The sequence below is a fragment of the Ahaetulla prasina genome, chromosome 14, assembly GCF_028640845.1.
Source record: "Ahaetulla prasina isolate Xishuangbanna chromosome 14, ASM2864084v1, whole genome shotgun sequence".
NCBI classification, from domain to species: domain Eukaryota; kingdom Metazoa; phylum Chordata; class Lepidosauria; order Squamata; family Colubridae; genus Ahaetulla; species Ahaetulla prasina.
Window position 1 is genome coordinate 18,134,329 of NC_080552.1, and position 19,472 is coordinate 18,153,800.

Sequence of the window (19,472 nt, forward strand, 5' to 3'; positions counted from 1 at the left end):
AGAGACCGAAAGACCTTCTTCCCAGCACTCAACACCCAGATAAACAGAGATTAACTTCAAGATTAATACCTGACCAACAATTAAGACTCCAATCAAGGAACTACCAACTCAGACAATCATATAACAAACACTAGCATTGATGTTACCTAGTTTGGTAATGAAACGCTTGCAAGAAAACAACCAAGTTTAGAGAGCACGGCACACCCACTCTTTCAATCCTGAGTTACAAATATTCTCCTTTATTGAAACAATAAGCAACCTCACTTCCTTCTAGCGCTGATGATGTTAGCTTGTTGGTTCATGAAACGTCTGCAAGAAAACCAGCAAACCCAGAAAGGATCAAGGACCTCACCCACCTCCACCCCGCACTTCTTTCTAGCACTGATGATGTTACCTAGTTGGGTCATGAAATGTCCGCAAGAAAACCACCAAGCCAGCAGTGAAATGCACTTACCTTCGCTACTGGTTCGGGAATGTGAGCACGCGCGCACGCTTGTGCGTATCTCTTCTGCATACGCATAGAGCCTTCTGCGAATGCACAGAGGGTCAGACGGGACGTAACGACGTCTCAGCGGGTGGGCGGAACCTTTTGCTGCTGGTGCTACCGGTTCGCACGAGCCGGATAGATCTGACTGGATTTCACCACTGCACCAAGCCCATAAATCCCCAAAGACCCCACAGTCCTCCTCCCTGCATCCTGCACTCCTTTCCAGCACTGATGATGTTACCTAGCTGGGTCATGAAACGTCTACAAGAAAACCACCAAGTTCAGAGAGCACCAAGGATCCCACAATTCCACCTTATGCTACAAACAACTCTATTTTAAGGGGCTTTACACAAGACTCTTCCCTAATCTGGTTTCTCCCAAAGGCAGTTTTACTTTCCGGAGTCGGAACAAGGTCTTGGGGAAGGTGGCTGCAATAGGAAAAACGTCCCACAATTCACAGAAGTGGGTCAGTTCAAAGGGGCAGCAAAGACAATATAAAGGAACCTCACTAAGGTAGTAAAAGCAGGACCAACTACCATGTCGGCTGGAACGGGACAAGAGAACGGAACACAACCCTGCACAATTTCTTAAATGATGCTCATTTTATTATCCATCAAAACATTGCTTTGATTTGTCGCCTTGGCAACCCCCCCCCTCTCTCTCTATCCCAGAGCTCCAGGCAGGCAGCACTCCGGATTAGATGTATTTTCTTTTTTTTAATCGCATTTAGAGGAAAGCCAGAGCTACGCCTACATCCCTTCCCTCCCCTTCAATCCAACTGGACTGGCTCCAGAGTTGTTCAGTCAAAGCCAGGATGGCCCTCCCAAAGGCGCAAACTGCCTCCTTTCCAATGAAAGCCAGTCATTGTTAAAGGGGTTTTTGGGGTTCAGATGATGGAAGGGGATGGGGAGAAGAAAAATCTACAGGATTAAAAAAAAAAGGGGGGAGCATATTATTTGGTTTGATTTAACGGTTTCTACGGCTGCCCATCACACACCTGCGATTCTACTATCATCAGAAAAGGGGGGGCCCCCCGGGAAATTAAGGGGGATAGTGGTGGGAGGGGTGCAAATAATAAAGGCGGAATAAACTAAAATGAGATTGAAAATAGAAATAGAAATTATAGAATAGAATATTCTATATTCTAATATATATAGAAAAATATAGAAATTAAATTATAAATTATAATAAAATAAAAATTAAATCTAAAGGTCACCACCTGGTGTAGAGTCTCCTGCTTAGGCTGGGGGGCGGGGTTGGACTAGATGACCTGCAAGGTCCCTTCCAACGCTTGTTAATCTGTTAAAACCTGTCCCTCCTCGCCGTGCAAAACCGAGGCAATCTGGGGGAAGAGAATGGCAACGTCCGGATGCATTGCAAAAGCGGCCCAAGGAGACCCTGTTTTTTTTAAAAAAATTAATTTAATTTAATTTATTCGATTTTTATAGTCGCCTATCTCAGCCAAGGGGCTCTGCGGAGGAGAGGGGAGGGGGGTGGGCTTCTAAACGATCAGTCCGGAAAGGAAGGGCTGCATTCGGCTCCCACTTTCTCCTTCCAAGGGGAGCCCCGATCGCCTCTTTTTTTTCTACCTGAGCCGCCGATTCGCTCTCGCTTCGCTTCTTCCGCGGCCGGCGACAAAACGCGCAGCAAAAGCAGCAACACAAGGAAATGGAACGCCCCACCCCTCTATTAAGGGGGCGCCTCCTAATTGGCTGGCAGCACGGAGGCCTCGGCTCCGATTGGCCGGCGGGAGAATCAGATGGTTACACGGCGTTCGATTCTTCCCCGCCCCTTTCTTTGCGGGCGGATGGAAGCAGCTGTTCGCTTGGCCGTGTGACGTCACGCCTCGCGGGACGATCCGGGACAAGCCCAGCCGTCCCCCTCCCCCGGGAAGACACGTGTCGGCAGGTCGTGGGGAAAGGAGGATCCTCCAAAGGCAGGTTCTTCTGCAATTTGGGGTTCTTTGGAACAGCCTATTAAAGAAGCATTTTTTGGGGGGTTTGCTGCTGGCCTAAACACACAGGATGGGTTCAGGAGGGCCAAACCCTGATTTATTTAAGGTTGGTCTCTTCTGTAAGTTAAAAGTGGCCGGGTTTGTTCGCCCACGTGTGCTAAATCACAGACCACGGATGACTCATAAGCCCAGCAACTGCCTTCACACATTGCCCTAAACCAGGGCTCTCCAACCTTGGCAACTTTTAAGACTTGTGGACTTCAACTCCCAGAGTTCCTCAGCCAGCAAAGCGAGTTGAAGTCCACAAGTCTTAAAGTTGCCAAGGTTGGAGAACCCTGCTCTAAACTATAGTTTGCTTACAGAACAAGCCATAGAATAGAATAGGAATAGGAATAGGAATAGGAATGGGATGGGATGGGATGGGATGGGATGGGATGGGATGGGATGGGATGGGATGGAATAGGAATAGGAATAGGAATAGGAATAGAATAGAATAAACTGGAATGGAATGGAATGGAAAGGAATAGAATAGAATAGAATAGAATAGAATAGAATAGAATAGAATAGAATAGAATTTTTTAATTGGCCAAGTGTGATTGGAGACAAGGAATTTGTCTTTGGTGCATATGCTCTCAGTGTACATAAAAGAAAAGATACCTTCATCAAGAATCATAAGGTATGGAAGGGAAAAGAAGAGAAGAACGGAATAGAATAGAATAGAATAGAATAGAATTTTTTATTGGCCAAATGTGATCGGACACCCAAGGAATTTGTCTTTGGTGCAGATTCTCTCAGTGTACATAAAAGAAAAAATACGTTCATCAAGAATCGTAAAGTACAACACTCACTGATAGTCACAGAGTACAAATAAGCAATCAAATCATATTAGGAAGCAGTCAATGTAAATCGTAAGGATACAAGCCACAAAGTTACAGTCATCCAGTCATAAGTGGAAAGAGATGGGAGCGATGAGAAGATTAATAGTTGTGCAGATTTAGTCAATTTATCTTAAGAGATGATTGACAATAAAATAAATAAATAAATAAATAAATAAATAAATAAGATAACTTATTCCGCGTCCCCTTTAAGAGGGGTTTTTTTTCCCCTCCTGCCTCCTTCCCCCCCCTCTCCCCCTCCCCCCGCGTCTCCGGAGGAGTCACCGGCGGGCGGGGAGGAGGAAGAGAAGAGCAAAAGGGGAGGGAGGCGGGGAGAGGCTGTGTTGCAACCCGAGGAAATCACGTGACCCCCCAGTCTTGTGACCGGGCTGACTCGCCGCCGCCCGCAGGCACAAAGCGGTTGCGTTGCTGCTGCCGCTGCCGCTGTTGGGAGACCCTTCCTCCGGGGCGACCCCCGGGTTGCCCCCCCTCCCCATCTCACCCCCCCTCCCCATCTCACCCCATGCCCCGCCGGCTCTGGGTGCAATTGCTGCCTGCAGTCGGGACCCCGCAGCCTTCCCGGGTCTGAGCTTCGGTCCCACCCACCTCCGCCCCCCGCCCCCCAAAAAAGAGAGAGGATATCCCAGCCTGCAGTCTTCTCTCCGGTCCGCCCCCATCGCGATGGACACCAAGCCGCTGCTGCAGGACCGGCCGCCGCCCTACAGCCCTTACGGGCCGGCGGGCAACTATGCAGCAGCCCAAACCTACGGGGCTATCCTGCCGGCGCCGCCCTACCCGTTCCCCGCGGGGGCCGGACCAGGTGAGACTAGGAGGATGAGGGTGGGTGGGCGGGGGGGATTCCCCCCTTGGAAGAAGACAGGGTGGTGCCTGGGGAAAGAGTGCCTCTGAGCGTGGGCAGAGCGCCTGTCCGGGCGTGGGAAAGAGAAGGAAGGGAGGGAGGAGGTTTACCTGGGGTTTCTCGCCTGGCGGGGGGGGGGGCGGCGGTAGAGTGGCCTTGCCAGCTGGAGAAGGGGAAGCCCAGCTCTTGCGAAAGGGGTGTGTATGGGGGGGGGATGTTGAAGGCTGGCCTCCTCTTCCTCTCCCTCTCCAAGCCTGGACTTGCCTTGGGCAACTTCAGCGGCCTGCCGGACTACAGCACCCATCAATCCCAACGGGGTTGGGGATTGCGGTTGGTTGGGGACATACCTGTGGGGGGGGCGCGACCTGTTGGGGAAGAGGAGTGGAGAGGGGGCGAGAAGGAAGAAGGAAAAAATGGAAGGAAGGAAGGAAGGAATTAGGAAGGAAGGAAAGAAAAATTGGAAGGAAGGAAGGAATTTGTCAGGAAGGAAGGAAAAAATGGAAGGAAAGAAGGAAAGAAAAATTGGAAGGAAGGAAGGAATTGTTAGGAAGGAAGGAAAGAATGGAAGTAAGGAAAAATTGGAAGAGTTTGTTAGGAAGGAATGAAAAAATGGAAGGAAGGAAGAGGAGTTTGTTAGGAAGGAAGGAAGGAATTTGTTAGAGAGGAAGGAAGGAAGGACCAACTGACCCAGGTGGAAACCAACAGCCAGCTGGGTTGGAAGGAGGACTTTTTTTTTCCTCCCAAAAACTTCTTCCAAAGTTTCGTTTTTTCTTCCCTACCAAGGAACCCATTGCTGCTGTTGTTTTGTAGCTTAAAAATTGGGGAACTTGGGGAGTTCTGCTGACTGGGCAGCTGTGATTCAGAGGCCTTCTGGATGTGCACATTTGGGGGAAAAAAAAAACACCTTGGGTAACATGGTCGAATCTGTGATGATTCATTTAAAACTTTCAAGGACTTTTTTTTAAAAAACAACAACACTTCATTTTGTAATCACTTCCTTCGTTTAAAAAACCAGCCTTTGAATTTCACTATCGCTTTCAAAAACGAGAAAAGTTCCTTTCCCCCCCCCCATTAGGAGCCATGATGGTGGTTCAGGAGGAGAAAAGGTTGTTTGCTCGTAGTTTAGTGTAAAGTGTAAACTCGGCCAGTGTAGCGTGCAAGGAATGGTGATCATCTGTATTTTTTATGTCACCAGGCTGGCAAATATACACGGAGCCTTAAAAGAGAGAGAAAAAAACCCCTGCCCTTTCTATAAAATGCAAAACTTACTAATAAGCTGGGGTGAAATGCTCCTGGTTCGGACCGGATTGCTGGATCCAGTAGCGATGGTGGCGGGTGGTTCGGAGAACTGGTAACAAGAATCCCTGTCCCCCCCATGCCCAGCTAAGCTACGCGATCATCAGAAGTTTTTTTTTTTTACTTTTAAAAGCATTTTTTCTTCAGCCGAAAAAATGCTTTTAAAAGTTTTTAAAAAGCCTCTGACGGTCACGCGGCTCAGCTGGGATCGTCAGAGGCTTTTAAAAGCATTTTTTTTGCAACCTCTTGGGCGGAAGAGGGTATAAAAAAATGCTTTTAAAAGTAAAAAAAAAAAAAGTGACTGCGCCCACCTAGTCACATTACCCCTCCCCACCAAGCCACACCCACAGACCTGGTAGTAACAAATTTTACATTTCACCACTGCTAATAAGTCATAATTATTACCAAAGAAGAAATGTGTAACCACGGTTATAGTTTGGAAATAGTGCAAGCCAGCCAGTTTGGGACTTATGGAGCGTTTCTCAAATTTGGCAACATTTAAGATGGGTGGACTTCAACGCCCAGAATTCCCCAGCCAGATGTTAATAAGGCAGAATAATAATTAATATGAAAAGAGTTTACAAAACTCCTGATTTGGGGCTATTTGGTAACTAAACAACTTCTCCCACTTCTCCCACTACCATATCCGGCGCAGAAATGCTTGGTCCATCTATTTCACTGGCTTTGCTTTAATCATGGTTTGTGGATTGAACCCCCAATGGACTGGATTTGTGTCTCCCTTTAGAGTGGAAACCATTATTTGCAGGGCTGGTTTTTGTGTTGCATTAAAGCCAGGGGTGAAACCCAGCAAGTTCTGGAGAAATTTTGAGCAGTTCAGAGAAACGGTAGCGGAAATTTTGAGTAGTTCGGAGAAACGGTAGCGGAAATTTTGAGTAGTTCGGAGAACCGGCAAATACCACCTCTGGCTGGTCCCAGAGTGGGGTGGAAATGGAGATTTTTTTTTTAAAGAATAGAATAGAATAGATTTTTTTATTTGCCAAATGTGATTGGACACACAAGGAATTTGTCTTTGGTGCATATGCTCTCAGTGTACATAAAAAAAAAAAGAGATACGTTCGTCAAGAATCATAAGGTACAACACATGATAGTCATAGGGTACAAATCATTTGCAGTATCCTTCCCCTGGAGTGGGGTGGGAATGGAGATTTTGTAGTATCCTTCCTTTGCCATGCCCACCAAGCCACACCCAAAGAACCAGTAGTAAACAAATTTGGATTTCACCACTGATTATAGCCCCACCAAGAAAATTGCATCAGGGCTTTATAAAGATAGTTGGATGTCGTGATCTGGAGAATATTGAACTTTGAGTGCCTCTAAAAAGATTTGGCTTTTTTCCTTGTTCAGTTTGGGAAAAGTACCAATAAAGGAGAATATTTGGAGCTCAGGGTTTGAAATAAGTGATCTTTGATGCTCCCTGAACTGGATTATGATTAGCGTTGATGATGTTACCTAGTTTGGGGAATGAAACATCTGCCAGAAAGCAACTAAGCTGAGAGAGCAAAATGGTTTTGGAAAGGGCTGATCTATTTTTTTCCTGCTCTGGTCCTGCCAAGGATCTGTTTGGAGAAGTTACTCATTAACCCCAGAACCATGTCATTAGGCCTTGACACAAAGCAAAGCAAAAGGACCCGGTTACTAGGGTGAGTAGCAATGATTTATGGGGCATTGAGAAGGATTTCTCCGAGCTCCGTTTGAGTGGATACCGTTGACACGTGGAGATGGAGCCAACCAAGAACATCTCTGAAAAGGGACTTCAGCTTTAAAAGGGTTGGAGATACTTTGAGGATTCTTTTTGTGGTGTTGAGTAGAGTTGTGGTCTTGGTTTAATTTGGGAGAAGCCATGCTTATAGCTACAACCGAAGGGGACTCGCTTAAGGTCCAAAAGGTGGTCATTTATTTATTTTTTTTTGCTTTGGTGGGAGATCTTGCACATCAGTGTGACGTTCTCCCAAGATTTGGACCTCCGCTCTTCTCGATGGCTTCTTCTGGACTTCAGGTGTTCCTGACCCTCTTTGGACCAAGTCCACCTCTGAAATGAAGACTTGACCATTGAATGACCAGAGGAGGAAATGTCTCTAGGTCTAACAGAAGAAATGACTAGTTACCTAGTACAGATAATCCTTGACTTACGGCAATAGAACCCAAAATTTATGTTGTTAAGAGAGTTGCCCCGGGTTACAGCGACCGTCATAAATACGAGCCAGTGGCCAAGCGCCTGAATTTTGATCGTGTGACCACGGAGACGTTGCGGTGGTCCTAAATGTGAAACGACGGTTGTAAGTCACTTTTTCCAGTGCCGTTGCTAAACGAACTGCTTCTCTCTCCATTTTGTTTCCTCTGTCTAGGATATACAGCTCCGGCTAGTTCGCAGCCGCACAACTATCCCAATACTACGTATACAATAATCCAGCAGCCCCCTCCCACCACATCTGTCATAGTCGTGGGTGGCTGCCCGGCTTGCAGGTAAGTTTCCCTTTTTGGGGTGTGTGGGTGCAGTGGTGGGATTCAAATAATTTAACAACCGGTTCTCTGCCTTAATGACCGGCTGGGTGGGCGTGGCCAGGGGTGTCTGATAGGCAGCATTCTGGCTCCTGCACCCCCCCGGGAGCAAAAACGGGCCGCGGAGGTATGTGTGCCCATCCTGTGCCCCATTTTGGGCCTAGTAGTCCTCCCTGCACTTACCTGAGCCAAAACACGGTGCGTGGGGACTCCTGGAAGGGGTGGGATGGGGCAGGGCCGGCCAGCAATTTAACAACCGGTTTGCTCGAACCGGCTGAATCCCACCACTGGGTGGGTGGTTGGGAGGGAGGAAGGAAACGAGACCATTGGGATCAAAATTTCCGTGTCAGGGTTCAAATTAACACCCCCAATGAAAGGCGGCTCTGAGGCCAGATGTTGTGTCTGCGCCCCCTGAGCCGGCCCTCCTGCCGGAAAGTGACTTGGAGCCGGGCCTGCTGCCAGAAAGTGACTTGGAAAGTGAGGGGGAAGGGCTGTCAGGACTTACCTCGGGAACACCGGCTTCCCTGGCTCAGTTCCAGGAGCCAGAGGCAGGCCAGTTGGAGGAGATAATGAGGCCTCCGTCCCCTGACTCTTCCCCACCCCCCCGGCCACGCCTCTAGACCCAGCTGATGGCAATCAGGCCTGGCTGGACCCTAGGTTTCGTAGGCAGGAGAGGCGGGAACAACAGAAGCAGGGATGGGGCAGGCCTAGGAAGTGCTGAGTCATGGAGCCACACCCCACAGGATATAAAGGCAGCAAGAGCTGCTGTGCCTCTTCGTAACAGGCAAATCAACTGATTAACTAAGAGCTGAAGTACTGTTTGTTCCTGGATGACTCACCAGCGTCGTGGAAGATAACGGAGGCTCTTGGCAGACGCTGGCTATTCTGCTGCCAGAGCTGATAGTGCCGGCTACTTAAGCCATCACTCGGACAAAGGCGAGGGAGAACAGAACACCAGAAGTGGTGGTTTCCGGGATGTTTTCCACTTCCTGGTCTGGTTTGACAGGCCTGGGAGTCTCCAGATTTCTCCCCCCACTCCCCGCAAGGAATTAACCAGCCCTGATCTAGCTTAATGTCCCATCTGGGACCAAACAGTCCTGGTTTTTATCATCCTGTGTATTTCCTTATATGCTCATTTCTTTCTGTGGTGTGCTTTTTTTGTTTTCTTCAAAAAAAAAAAGAAGTCAAAAAAACCAAACTCGGTTAAAGAAACCGTCCTCGGTTCCCCAATGAATGAATTAAAATCCCTAAAGAAGGGATTTTTCATGAATTTGAATTAAAATGTGAATTTGAAATGGCTGTAACCCTCCAAACAGGGCAAGGCCAGCTTTAAACCGGAATGTAAACATTCATTCCGCTATTTTTAGACGACCTCGGCAACTGTAAACCACGGGAAAGTCGCTCAGGTTATTCCGCCCGCTTTCCCTCCCCCCCCCGCTAATTCTTACTGTATTAGCTAAGATTAGCCTTTCTCGAATTGGAACGTTTTATGGCGCTCTGCCTTCCGACCGAAGCTGTGATCTTCGTCATGAAAATTTCTGCAAGACTTAAAATGCAGAAAGATTACGGCTAGTTCTCCAGAATCTCCGTGGCTAAGCAAGGCCGTTGTTAAAGTCACTTGCACACAGTTTTGGGACCTCTTTTGCCGTGGCCGCTAAGCAAAATCGCACAGTCTTTAAGTGAATCCAGCTTCGCCAAGACTTTGCTTGTCGGAACCATCCCCCCCCCCCGGAAGGTCACAGGCGACACCCCCCACCCCCACCCCCGGGAAGGTTACAACACATACGACCGTCGTAAAAGGTGCTAGCTGCCAAGAGCTTTTGGACCCGTGATGGCAGATCTACTCAGCTAGCTTCCAACAAGCAAAGTCAATTTGGGGTGAAGCCAGATTCGCTTAAGGACGGCAGCCGTACTCACTTAACGGCTTGCAGGGATTTGCTTAACAGCTGCGGCGGAAAAATTGTAAACTGGGACAAGGCTCACTTAGCCGCCTTGCTTAGCGACGAGACATTTTGGGCTCCGTTGCGGTCGTAAGTCAAGGACTCCCTGTATAAAGGGAGGAGCCTTAGTGCGCTGGAATTCTGGGAGTTGAAGTCCGCTCATCTCAAAATGGCCAACGCTGAGGGAAAACCACCCTGGAGAATGTGTGTGTGTGTGTGTGTATTGTTAACACTCGGGGGGCGGTGGACAGGTGGTCCTCGACTTATGACCGCAATTGAGCCCAGCATTTCAGTTGCTCAGCGAGGCAGTTCAGTTTTGCCCTGCTTTGTGACTTTCATTGTCCCGACGGTTAAGCGAATCACCGCAGTGGATAAATTAGTAACCCAGTCGTTCAGTGAATCTCCTTCCCCTCCCCCATGGTCAGAAAGTTGCAAAAGGGGATTCCGTGACCCCTGGGGACACAGCGATGGTCGTAAGTACAAGTCCATTGTCACGTATTTGGATATAAATCCCGTGGACCACGGGGAGGCTGCAGAAGGTTGCAGGTGTGAAAAACGGTCCCACGTCCCTGTTTTCCGTCCCGTTGTAACCTTGAACGGTCACCAAACGGAACCGTTGTTAAGTCGAGGACTACCCGAGATGGGCAGCGCAACTCCTGGGTTTCATTTGCCTTGGGGTTTATGGCAGTGCGGTAACTCCCTGTTGTGTGTTTCCCTTTTGCAGAGTTGGTGTGCTGGAAGACACCTTTACCTGTCTCGGCATCCTGTGCGCCATCGTCTTTTTCCCCGTCGGGATCATCTTTTGCCTCGCCTTGAGACAACGAACGTGTCCTAACTGTGGGGCGACATTTGGTTAAAGGGATCAGCGGCCCACCCCCCCTACTCCGAACACAACACCCCCTCCCCCCTCGTGAGGCTTTGAGGAGCTATACCCCTTTTTTTCTAATGTAAATGTCATGTACAATCACGTTTATGCATCGGAGCTGATTTTGTAAAGAAATACAATTACTACCCAGCATCGGTCGACTTTTTCCTCTTTCTCTCTCTCTGTCTCTCATGATGTGTGAAACTTAATATTCGGGCACCTCTGTTACGAAGCACCCCGTTTTGGTTTTCGTGTTTTGAAATGCACTTTTTTTTGGAGGGGGAGGGAGGCGGTGGGGAAATTTCAATAAAAACGCTTTTTTCAAACTTCACAAGGAGGCCCGGCCTCTCCACTCATCTGTTCTGACCTAGGCTTCCTTAGAGCAGGGATCTCCAACCTTGGTCCCTTTAAGACTTGTGGACTTCAACTCCCAGAGCTCCTCAGCCAGCTTTGCTGGCTGAGGGACTCTGGGAGTTGAAGTCCACAAGTCTTAAAGGGACCAAGGTTGGAGATCCCTGTCTTAGAGAGTATACAGCACAAACTTGGTCCTGGCAAACCTCTTTTAATTCATCCGGCTGTGAATTATTGTCATTCCCAGTCTGAAAGGCTTCTCAAACAGTCTTTCAGGGGAGTGTTTACAAACACCCACCTTATCTCCCTTGGAATGCTGCCAGAGAACTAATTGCCAAATGCAGGGCAAGGCCAAAATTAGCACAGAGTCAAACAGAACTTTTCCAAAGCTTTTACCGACCAGACAAACTAATTGCTTCCTGCAAAAGTTTACATTCCGTTCGCTTCTCTTTTCTGTCTTATGGGAGTGGCCAATCATCTCCAAGCCTTACTCCCAAGTCGACCCTGTTTTCTTAATTGTTCCTGTCTCCTTGCAGCTCTGCGCATGCGCACACTAGGAACAGGCTCCTGCTGTTGTTCTGCCTCGCTGATGTCGGACTCCGGAGGCAGCAAAGAACTACCTGATGGCCTTGGCCCCCTCTCTGTCTCCGATGCAGAGCCCTCCGAGCCTTCCCCAGACTCCAGGACGGGCCCACGTTCCTCCCCAACCTCCACTGTCCAAAACTGGCGGGCCACAGCACCGTCCTCCGAATTAAAAGAAAAATCCCTTGTGAGAGAAGTGTTAATGTTCCGGGGGGGGGGGGGAGCATAGTTTGGCGAGCACAGCGCATGCGCAAACTGGTGGCAATCCGCGGAGGATTTCGCTACTGGATCCGTCAATTAAAATCCGTGCCAAAGGAAGAACGAAGAATAGATTCAGCTTTTACGTACTGCAAACCAATGAATGTCCCATTGTACTGATCAGAGTATTTTATTATTACTGTATCCCTAAGACATCTTATCTTACGTAATGAAAATATTATTTGGCATGATATTCTGTTAGGTCATCCTTAAACGGCTTGCCTGTTTAAAAAGCAGCTACTCTCGTAGTATCCATCTCTCTACGTAAATTGTACAAGCAAAACGAAACGGAACTGATCCATAGGATTAAACCACACCATTGGCACAGAAGTCTAAGCAGCGATGCTGGCAATTGAAGACTAAAGGATCAGTTCTGCTGGTTTTTCCCTATTTGGCCTATTTCTGCTTTCCTAAGCGTAATTTCTGTCTTCCTAACAAGGCACGCTTCTAAAAATCAAAGCAAATCTTCAGCCATCGGTAATTCGCAGAAACCAGAAGCCAAAAAAAAAAAGAAAGAAAGAAAAAGAAAAGAAAAAAACTCATTTTTAAAAAGTCAAAAACTTTGGCAATTTGCAGCTGCTGTACACATTAATTACATTTAAATAAAGGTTTAAAAACAACTTCAGACAGGTATTTGAAAATCATATGGCCACCATCAACCAGGGTAGCCTCCAGTTGCCGAGCGGGCAGCGAATTCGGGAACCATCCCAACGTGACACCTGAAGGGACCGCAGGCTGGGGCAGGCTGTGCAATGTTGGCAAAGTAGTAGGATTTAAAAAAAAACACAGGTTTTTCTTCCAATGCTGCTCATCGAAGGATTGGCGCCGATCTGTCGTTGGTGACTGTCGGTCGGAGTTTGACGGTTGCAAAGGGGTTTTCGCCACTGTAATAAAATAGACACACAAATTGAAGCACAACTACGGTGTTTCTCCGAAAATACGACCTGTCTTGTATTTCTTTTGAACCCCGAAATAAGCGCTTGGCCTTATTTTCGGGGAGGTCTTATTATTTTGGGGCGCGTGGAGCAAGACGGGGCTCCTCTTGCCATCTTACCTGGTTTCCAGCTCTGTCTCTCTAACCCTAACCCAGGGTTCTGCAAACTTGGCTTTTTTAAAACTTGTAGACTTGAACTCCCAGAGTTCCTTAGCCAGCAAAGAATTGAAGTCCACAAGTCTTAAAAGAGCCAAGTTTGCAAACCCCTGCACTAACCAGAGGAAATGGGGACTGGCTGCTCATGCATTTAAATATTTTCGGTGAGGGCTTATTTTTGGGGAGAGCTTATTTTCGGGGAGGGCTTATTTTAAGTTCTTAAAAACCCAATTGAGCTTACTATCAGGGGATATCTTATTTTCGAGGAAACATGGTAGAAGGCTTGTGATGATAAGCTACTGTAGGTTAATTTTTACAAAGACGATTCCAATCCATTTCCAGGAATGTGATTATGGCTCCCCAAAATGACCTCATGAAAAGATAAACCAAGACCGGGTGTTTTGGGGTTTTTGGTTTTTTTTGAGTTTCTTGCATGTTTTCAATGATATTGCACGATTCCAACTTACCTTAGGAAAGGTGGCTTCACAATGCCGTTCATGTTAGGTTTCTGAGGAAGGAAAGAAAAGTCATAATTGCTAAGTATGGAAGAAAAGGAAGGCCATTCAAACAAAAGGAATAAGCAGGAAGGGGACTTTAAATGTGCGATTAAGCTTGTTGGGGAATCTGGAAATGTATGGACTTCAACTCCCAGAATTCCCCAGCCAGGAAGTTGGGGAGCTCAAAGATGTATGGACTTCAATTCCCAGAATTCCCCAGCCATCATGTCAGGGAGCCCAAAGACATGTGGACTTCAACTCCCAGAATTCCACAGCTAGCACGTTGGGAAGCTCAAAGACTTATGGACTTCAATTTCCAGAATTCATGGCTGGTTGGGGAATTCTGGGAATTGAAGCCCACAGATTTTCAAGTTGCCAAGGTTGGAAAAGTGTAACTTAAAATTGTCACACTCTAGGACTTCCGGGTGGCTCCACCTCTTCGCTGAGCCCTAATTAAAGGGGCTCCGCACTGAACATCGTAAAAGCCAGGAAAAGCCGGCTTTAATCTTTTTCTCTGGATGAAAGAGGAAAGATAAGAGCAGCAGGAAATGTTGGTAGACCTCCCCAGAGGCTTTGTTTTAATTAAGCAGAGCTTCGAAGGGTTGATGGGTCCCATAAATATTCCTGCCATTCTCCGACTTCAGTGCGCTCCTGCAAAAGCAGGAAAAGAAGAAAGTGTCCATCTCTGCTAATTGTCTTATCTTTATGGATCTCTTTAAGCAGACGGAATGAGTGCCAGCGGACAATTATTGGATTGCAAGTATTTTTGACTTCCTGACTTCTACCTTCTAAAAAAGAGAATTTTTTTTTCCTTTGTTCTAATTGACTCTTAAAGATGGCGCCTGAACGGGAGTGAAGTGACGAATGGAATTTTAAACAGTCTGTCCAACTAAGAAGATAAGAAATGTTATGTGTGGATTTTAATGAAGTGAACTGAGCTCTCCTATACTTAAAGGGAAAAGAGAAGTTTCTAGACTTATATTTTGTGAATTTTAAAACTGAAATGGCTACTAAACCACCTAAGACTGGGGGCAGAAGGGTTCTGAACCAGCTTTAGAAGATCTGATTAAAGAGCAAGGAAAGTGTCTGAAGAAAGGTTTAAGGAGATTATGGATAATAATGAGAAAATAAGAGAAGAAATAAAGAGAATAATAAAAAATAAGAGAAGATATCTTGATGGCTTTTCAAGGTTTGGCAAAAGACTGGAGGTGGTGGAGGAGGAGGTGCAAGAAATTGTTCAGTCAAATCAACAAATAGAAAATAGAATGGGGAATGCAAATCAAATTGGATAAAATGAAGATCAAGTGGTGGTGATGCAGTATAGAATGATGGAAGGAGCTCTGAGAATTAGAGGTTTGAATGAGGACAAAGGGGAAGATTTAAAAAAAATTTTATCAGAAGCTCTGGCTGAATTTATTGAACTTGATCCACAAGAGGTTGCTTATCAAATTGACAAAATTTATAGAGTTAATTCTTGGATTGCTAGGCAAAAGAAACTTCCTAGAGACATTGTGGTTTATTTTTTGAAAAGAACAGTGAGGAATCAAATTTTGCAAGTTGCTTTTCAGAAAAACTTGAAAATAGGGGAACAGGAGTTGAAGGTTTTGAAAGAGATTCCTCCCAAGATGTTAAGGGATAGAAAGGACTTTACATTTTTTACACAAGAACTTAAGAAATACCAGATTCAATTTAGATGGGAGGTTCCAGTTGGCTTGACAGTGTATTATCAGGAAGGAGATATCGTATTGACACAGTGCTTAAGGCCAAAGATTTTCTTTCTACAGTGCTGAAATTTGAAATAGAAATAATAGAAAAAAGAATTCAAGAGACTCAAATGGGTGTGGAAGCTGAGGTGATTCCAGTGATGTTACCATCAGAGGAACAACCACAAGAACAAAGACTGACGAGGGGAGCCCTTAAGCGTAAAGAAAAGGAGCAACAAACTCAAAGTAAAGTTCAGGATTCTGCTACAGAAGCGGTGGAGGAGCACGACCGAAGATACGGGAGGACGATCTTCAGTTGATTGCTCAAAGGCTTCAGCAGCCCAGTAATGGCAAATAAAATCTTGACTTGGAATGTCAATGGTTTGAACTCAGCTCAGAAGAAAAATATTTCATTATTTGAAACAATTTAAAAATGATGTTATTTGCTTACAAGAAACGCATATTAAATTATCAGATCAAAAGTACCTAATAAACTCAAAGTTAGGTAAACATTTTGTTGCTTCAGCTTTGGAGAAAAAACATGGCATAGTGGTTTATTTGAGAAAAGATATACCAGCCAAGTTAATAGAGGCAGATATTTATGGAAGATATATTGCTATTGAACTTACAATAGAAACAAAAAGGACTCTCTTGCTTGGTATATATGCACCCAATCAGCAACAAGAAAAATTTTATAGAATGTTATATGATAAGTTGAATCTATGGGATTATAAATCGTGTATTATATTGGGAGATTGGAATGGAGTAATAGATACACGAAAGGACAAGAGAATTTCTTCCAAGAAGATACCTGCACATGCAAAGCTGCCTAAATCCTTTTTTGATATGATAGAAGATTTTGAGTTAAGAGATGTATGGAGACTGCGGAATTTGGAGGAAAGAGACTATACTTTTTCTCTGATAGGCATCAATCCTTCTCACGTATTGATTTTATTTTAATTTCTAATGATTTGCTTTTTAGGGTGAAGAAAACTAAGATATTTCCAAGATGTTTGTCTGATCATAGTCCTGTTTGGATGGAATTGCAATATGGAAAAGAGGGTAGAAGAACTTGGAGATTAAATGAAAATTTGTTTAGATATCAGGATAATGTAAATCAATGTAAAAAGCAGATGAAAGAATTTTTTGATTATAATTTGAATAATGAAACATCGATAGAAATGGTTTGGGACTGCAGTAAAGCTTTTATGAGAGGTGTATTAATATATCTTAATAATAGACAGAGAAATAAGCAACAAAGACAGCGTAGGTATTTAGAAGAGGAAATTTATAAGAAACAACAATTATTAATACATAATCCACATGATCAAAAACTTAAAGATGCAATAAAGTTACTACAGAATCAATTTAATATGATAATGGCTGATCAGGTGGCAACAAATATACAATATGCCAAACATAATACTTTTGTAATGCAAATAGACCTGGTAGGTGGTTAGCATACACTTTAAGGAAAAGACAAAACAACGTACTATAGAAAAATAGAATACAAAGGCAAAGAGAGATATCAACAGGATAAAATTAACTAAGCTTTTTTAGAATATTATACAAATTTATATCTTAAAGATAATATATTGAATAGGGATATTGATAATTATTTGAAGGAATATAAGGTTAAAAATTTAACTTTAGAACAAACGGATGAATTGAATCGGCCTATAACCTCGGAAGAAATTATTTTGGTAATTAAACAATTAAAATGGGAAAACTCCTGGTACGGATGGGCTCACAGTTAGTTATTATAGGAATTTACAGGATGAGATGTTAGGTCCACTTAAGGAATTATTTAATCAGATACAACTAGGAGAATTCCCCTCATGGAGAACCTCTTTTATTTCATTGATACCAAAGAGGAACAGGATTGTTCTAAACCTGGGAATTATAGGCCAATCTCACTTTTAAATAATGATTATAAGATTTTGTTAAAATAATAGCTAATAGATTAATGTTGATTCTGCAGCGAAGAATTCATAATGATCAATCTGGATTTATAAAAGGGAGACAGATGAGGAATAATGTTAGGCAGATTGTTAATTTACTGGAGTACTTAGAAAAGAAAAATTTTATTCCAGCAGCATTTATTTTCTCGATGCAGAGAAAGCTTTTGATCGATTGCATTGGGATTTTTTATTTAAATTAATAGAAAAGATGCAATTTGGAGATGGTTTTTTAAGAATAATTAGGGCAATTTATGGAGAGCAAACAGCACAGATTATAATCAATGGTAGCTTAACAGAACCTTTTAAGATTGCGAAAGGAACAAGACAGGGATGTCCTTTATCACCATTATTGTTTATTTTAACTCTAGAACCATTATTGGATAAAATACGAGAAGTAAAGGAGATAGAGGGAATTAGAGTTAGACAGTATGAATATAAGTTAAGAGCTTTTGCAGATGATTTGGTGATTACTTTAACAAACCCTATAAATTCTAGTAAATCTTTGTTGGAAATAATTGATCAATATGGGAATGTCTCAGGGTTTAAGGTAAATCAGAAAAAGACAAAAGTGATAATAAAAATATGGCCAGACAACAGAAAGAAAAACTAGAGGAAGTAACAGGATTTGAAATTGTAAAGAAGGTTAAGTACTTAGGGTTTATATTACGTCATCAAATGTGAAATTGTATAAGAATAACTATGAGGTTTTATGGCAAAAGTTCAGAAGGAGTTGATTGTTTGGAAAAATTGCAATTATCTTTGCTGGGAGAATTGCTGCTATTAAAATGAATGTTTTACCTAGATTTTTATTCCTCTTTCAGATGATACCAATAATTAAGAAAGATAAGAATCTTGAGGAATGGCAGAAGGGAATTAACAAATTTATATGGGAAGGTAAAAAAGCTAGGGTTAAAATGAAAATAATTCAAGATTCTCGGAAAGGGAGGTTTAAAATGCCTAATTTTAAATTATATTATGAAGCAGCTGCTCTCTCTGCAATAAGTGATTGGTTTAATTTAACAGAGGACAGAATTTTGAATGTAGAAGGTTATGATTTGCTATATGGATGGCATGCATATTTAATTTATGACAAAAAGTGGATAAGGCCTTTAAAAATCATGTGCTAAGAAATGCCCTTCTGCGTGTTTGGAAAAATACTCTTATAAACTAAATTATAAGGTTCCTATATGGGCAAGTCCTAGACATACAGTAGAAAATATAAACATAGAACAGAATCAGGAAATGATTACATATAAAGATCTTTTGTATACTGAAAGAGGTAATTTGCAGTTAAAATCTCTGCAAGTATTAAGAGAGGAAGGGAAAAATTATACTTGGTTTCAATATGAGCAACTACGTGCTAGATGGAAGGAGATCAGAAAATTGGTATAGAGCAGAACGAGGGAAATTTGGTAAAGCAAATTAGAAATCAGTCTCAGGAGCATATAAAGAGATTGTATAATGTGTTACTTGAAATAGATTCTGAAAGGGACTTGGTAAAGGACTGTATGATAAAGTGAGCACAAAATTTTCAGGAGCCAATATTATTGGAAACTTGGGAAAAAAATTGGGTTAGAAATGTTAAATTCATGAGCACAGAATCTGAGGAAAATTTTTATAAAATGTTTTATAGATGGCATCTAGATCCTAAAAATTATCGTGTATGTATCCAGAAATGCAAGCAAAATGTTGGAGATGTAATTGTGATGACGCTACATATTTTCACATTTGGTGGACTTGTAAGGACATAAAGGCCTTTTGGATAAAAATTTGGTGGATTTTACAAAATGTTCTGAAAAGAAGATAAAGTTCCTGCCGCAATTTTTCTTGTTGGGAATTATTACGGATTGTACAGTAATTGAGACTAAATTGATTTTAAATCTAATAACTGCAGCAAGATTACTAATAGGACAATATTGGAAGAAAAAGAAGTACCAACAATAGAAGAATGGATATTGAAAGTTGCCAATTTGGCTGAGATGGCGAAGATATCAGCCTTTTGAAAGACAATACGCAAGAAAGATACTTAAAGGAATGGAAAAATGGATTGACTATATTCAACGTAGATATCAGACTAAGAGTTATCAGACTGTTTTGAATGATTATGATGTATTATTTTGATTGCTTTTGGGGAAGTTAGGAATTGATGATTGTAGGGGTATAATTAAGTTGGGACGAAAATTTTTAGCATATGTTTGTTTTATTTTAACTATACCTTGTGCTCGTTCCGGGAA

The 19,472-nt window shown here is 43.5% G+C and overlaps 3 protein-coding genes across 6 annotated transcripts in view; 1 reads left to right on the forward strand and 2 right to left on the reverse strand.

Annotated features, from left to right (window-relative positions):
- The window catches only part of TECPR1 (tectonin beta-propeller repeat containing 1), a 42,060-nt gene extending 39,899 nt beyond the window's left edge, over positions 1-2,161 (reverse strand). Inside the window, exon 1 of one of the 2 annotated variants that reach the window (XM_058157795.1) lies at positions 2,077-2,161. The gene's annotated coding sequence lies outside the window, so the exon portion shown is untranslated. Of the gene's footprint in view, positions 1-454; positions 1,641-2,076 lie in introns of those variants that run through there. The other variant, XM_058157796.1, reaches the window with a different exon arrangement.
- A 1,653-nt stretch (positions 2,162-3,814) lies between these two features.
- BRI3 (brain protein I3) lies at positions 3,815-12,607 on the forward strand. 2 transcript variants are annotated; one of them, XM_058157801.1, is made up of 3 exons: positions 3,815-4,136; positions 7,838-7,955; positions 11,684-12,607. In XM_058157801.1, exons 1-3 carry the CDS (start codon positions 3,998-4,000, stop codon positions 11,769-11,771), a joined length of 345 nt encoding a protein of 114 aa, XP_058013784.1. In that variant the 5' UTR covers positions 3,815-3,997; the 3' UTR covers positions 11,772-12,607. The 2 variants fall into 2 exon arrangements, with proteins under 2 accessions (XP_058013784.1, XP_058013783.1); XM_058157800.1 differs by lacking the exon at positions 11,684-12,607 and adding an exon at positions 10,656-10,947 and having other exon boundaries at positions 3,831-4,136.
- A 159-nt stretch (positions 12,608-12,766) lies between these two features.
- Positions 12,767-19,472, reverse strand: part of BAIAP2L1 (BAR/IMD domain containing adaptor protein 2 like 1) — a 56,777-nt gene continuing 50,071 nt past the window's right edge. For both annotated transcript variants that reach the window (XM_058157798.1, XM_058157797.1), the window contains exons 13-14: positions 13,545-13,585; positions 12,767-12,871 (exon numbers count right to left, since the gene is read on the reverse strand). In XM_058157798.1, the coding sequence (XP_058013781.1) occupies positions 12,796-12,871; positions 13,545-13,585 (117 nt within the window). In that variant the 3' untranslated portion in view covers positions 12,767-12,795. The remainder of the gene's footprint in view (positions 12,872-13,544; positions 13,586-19,472) is intronic.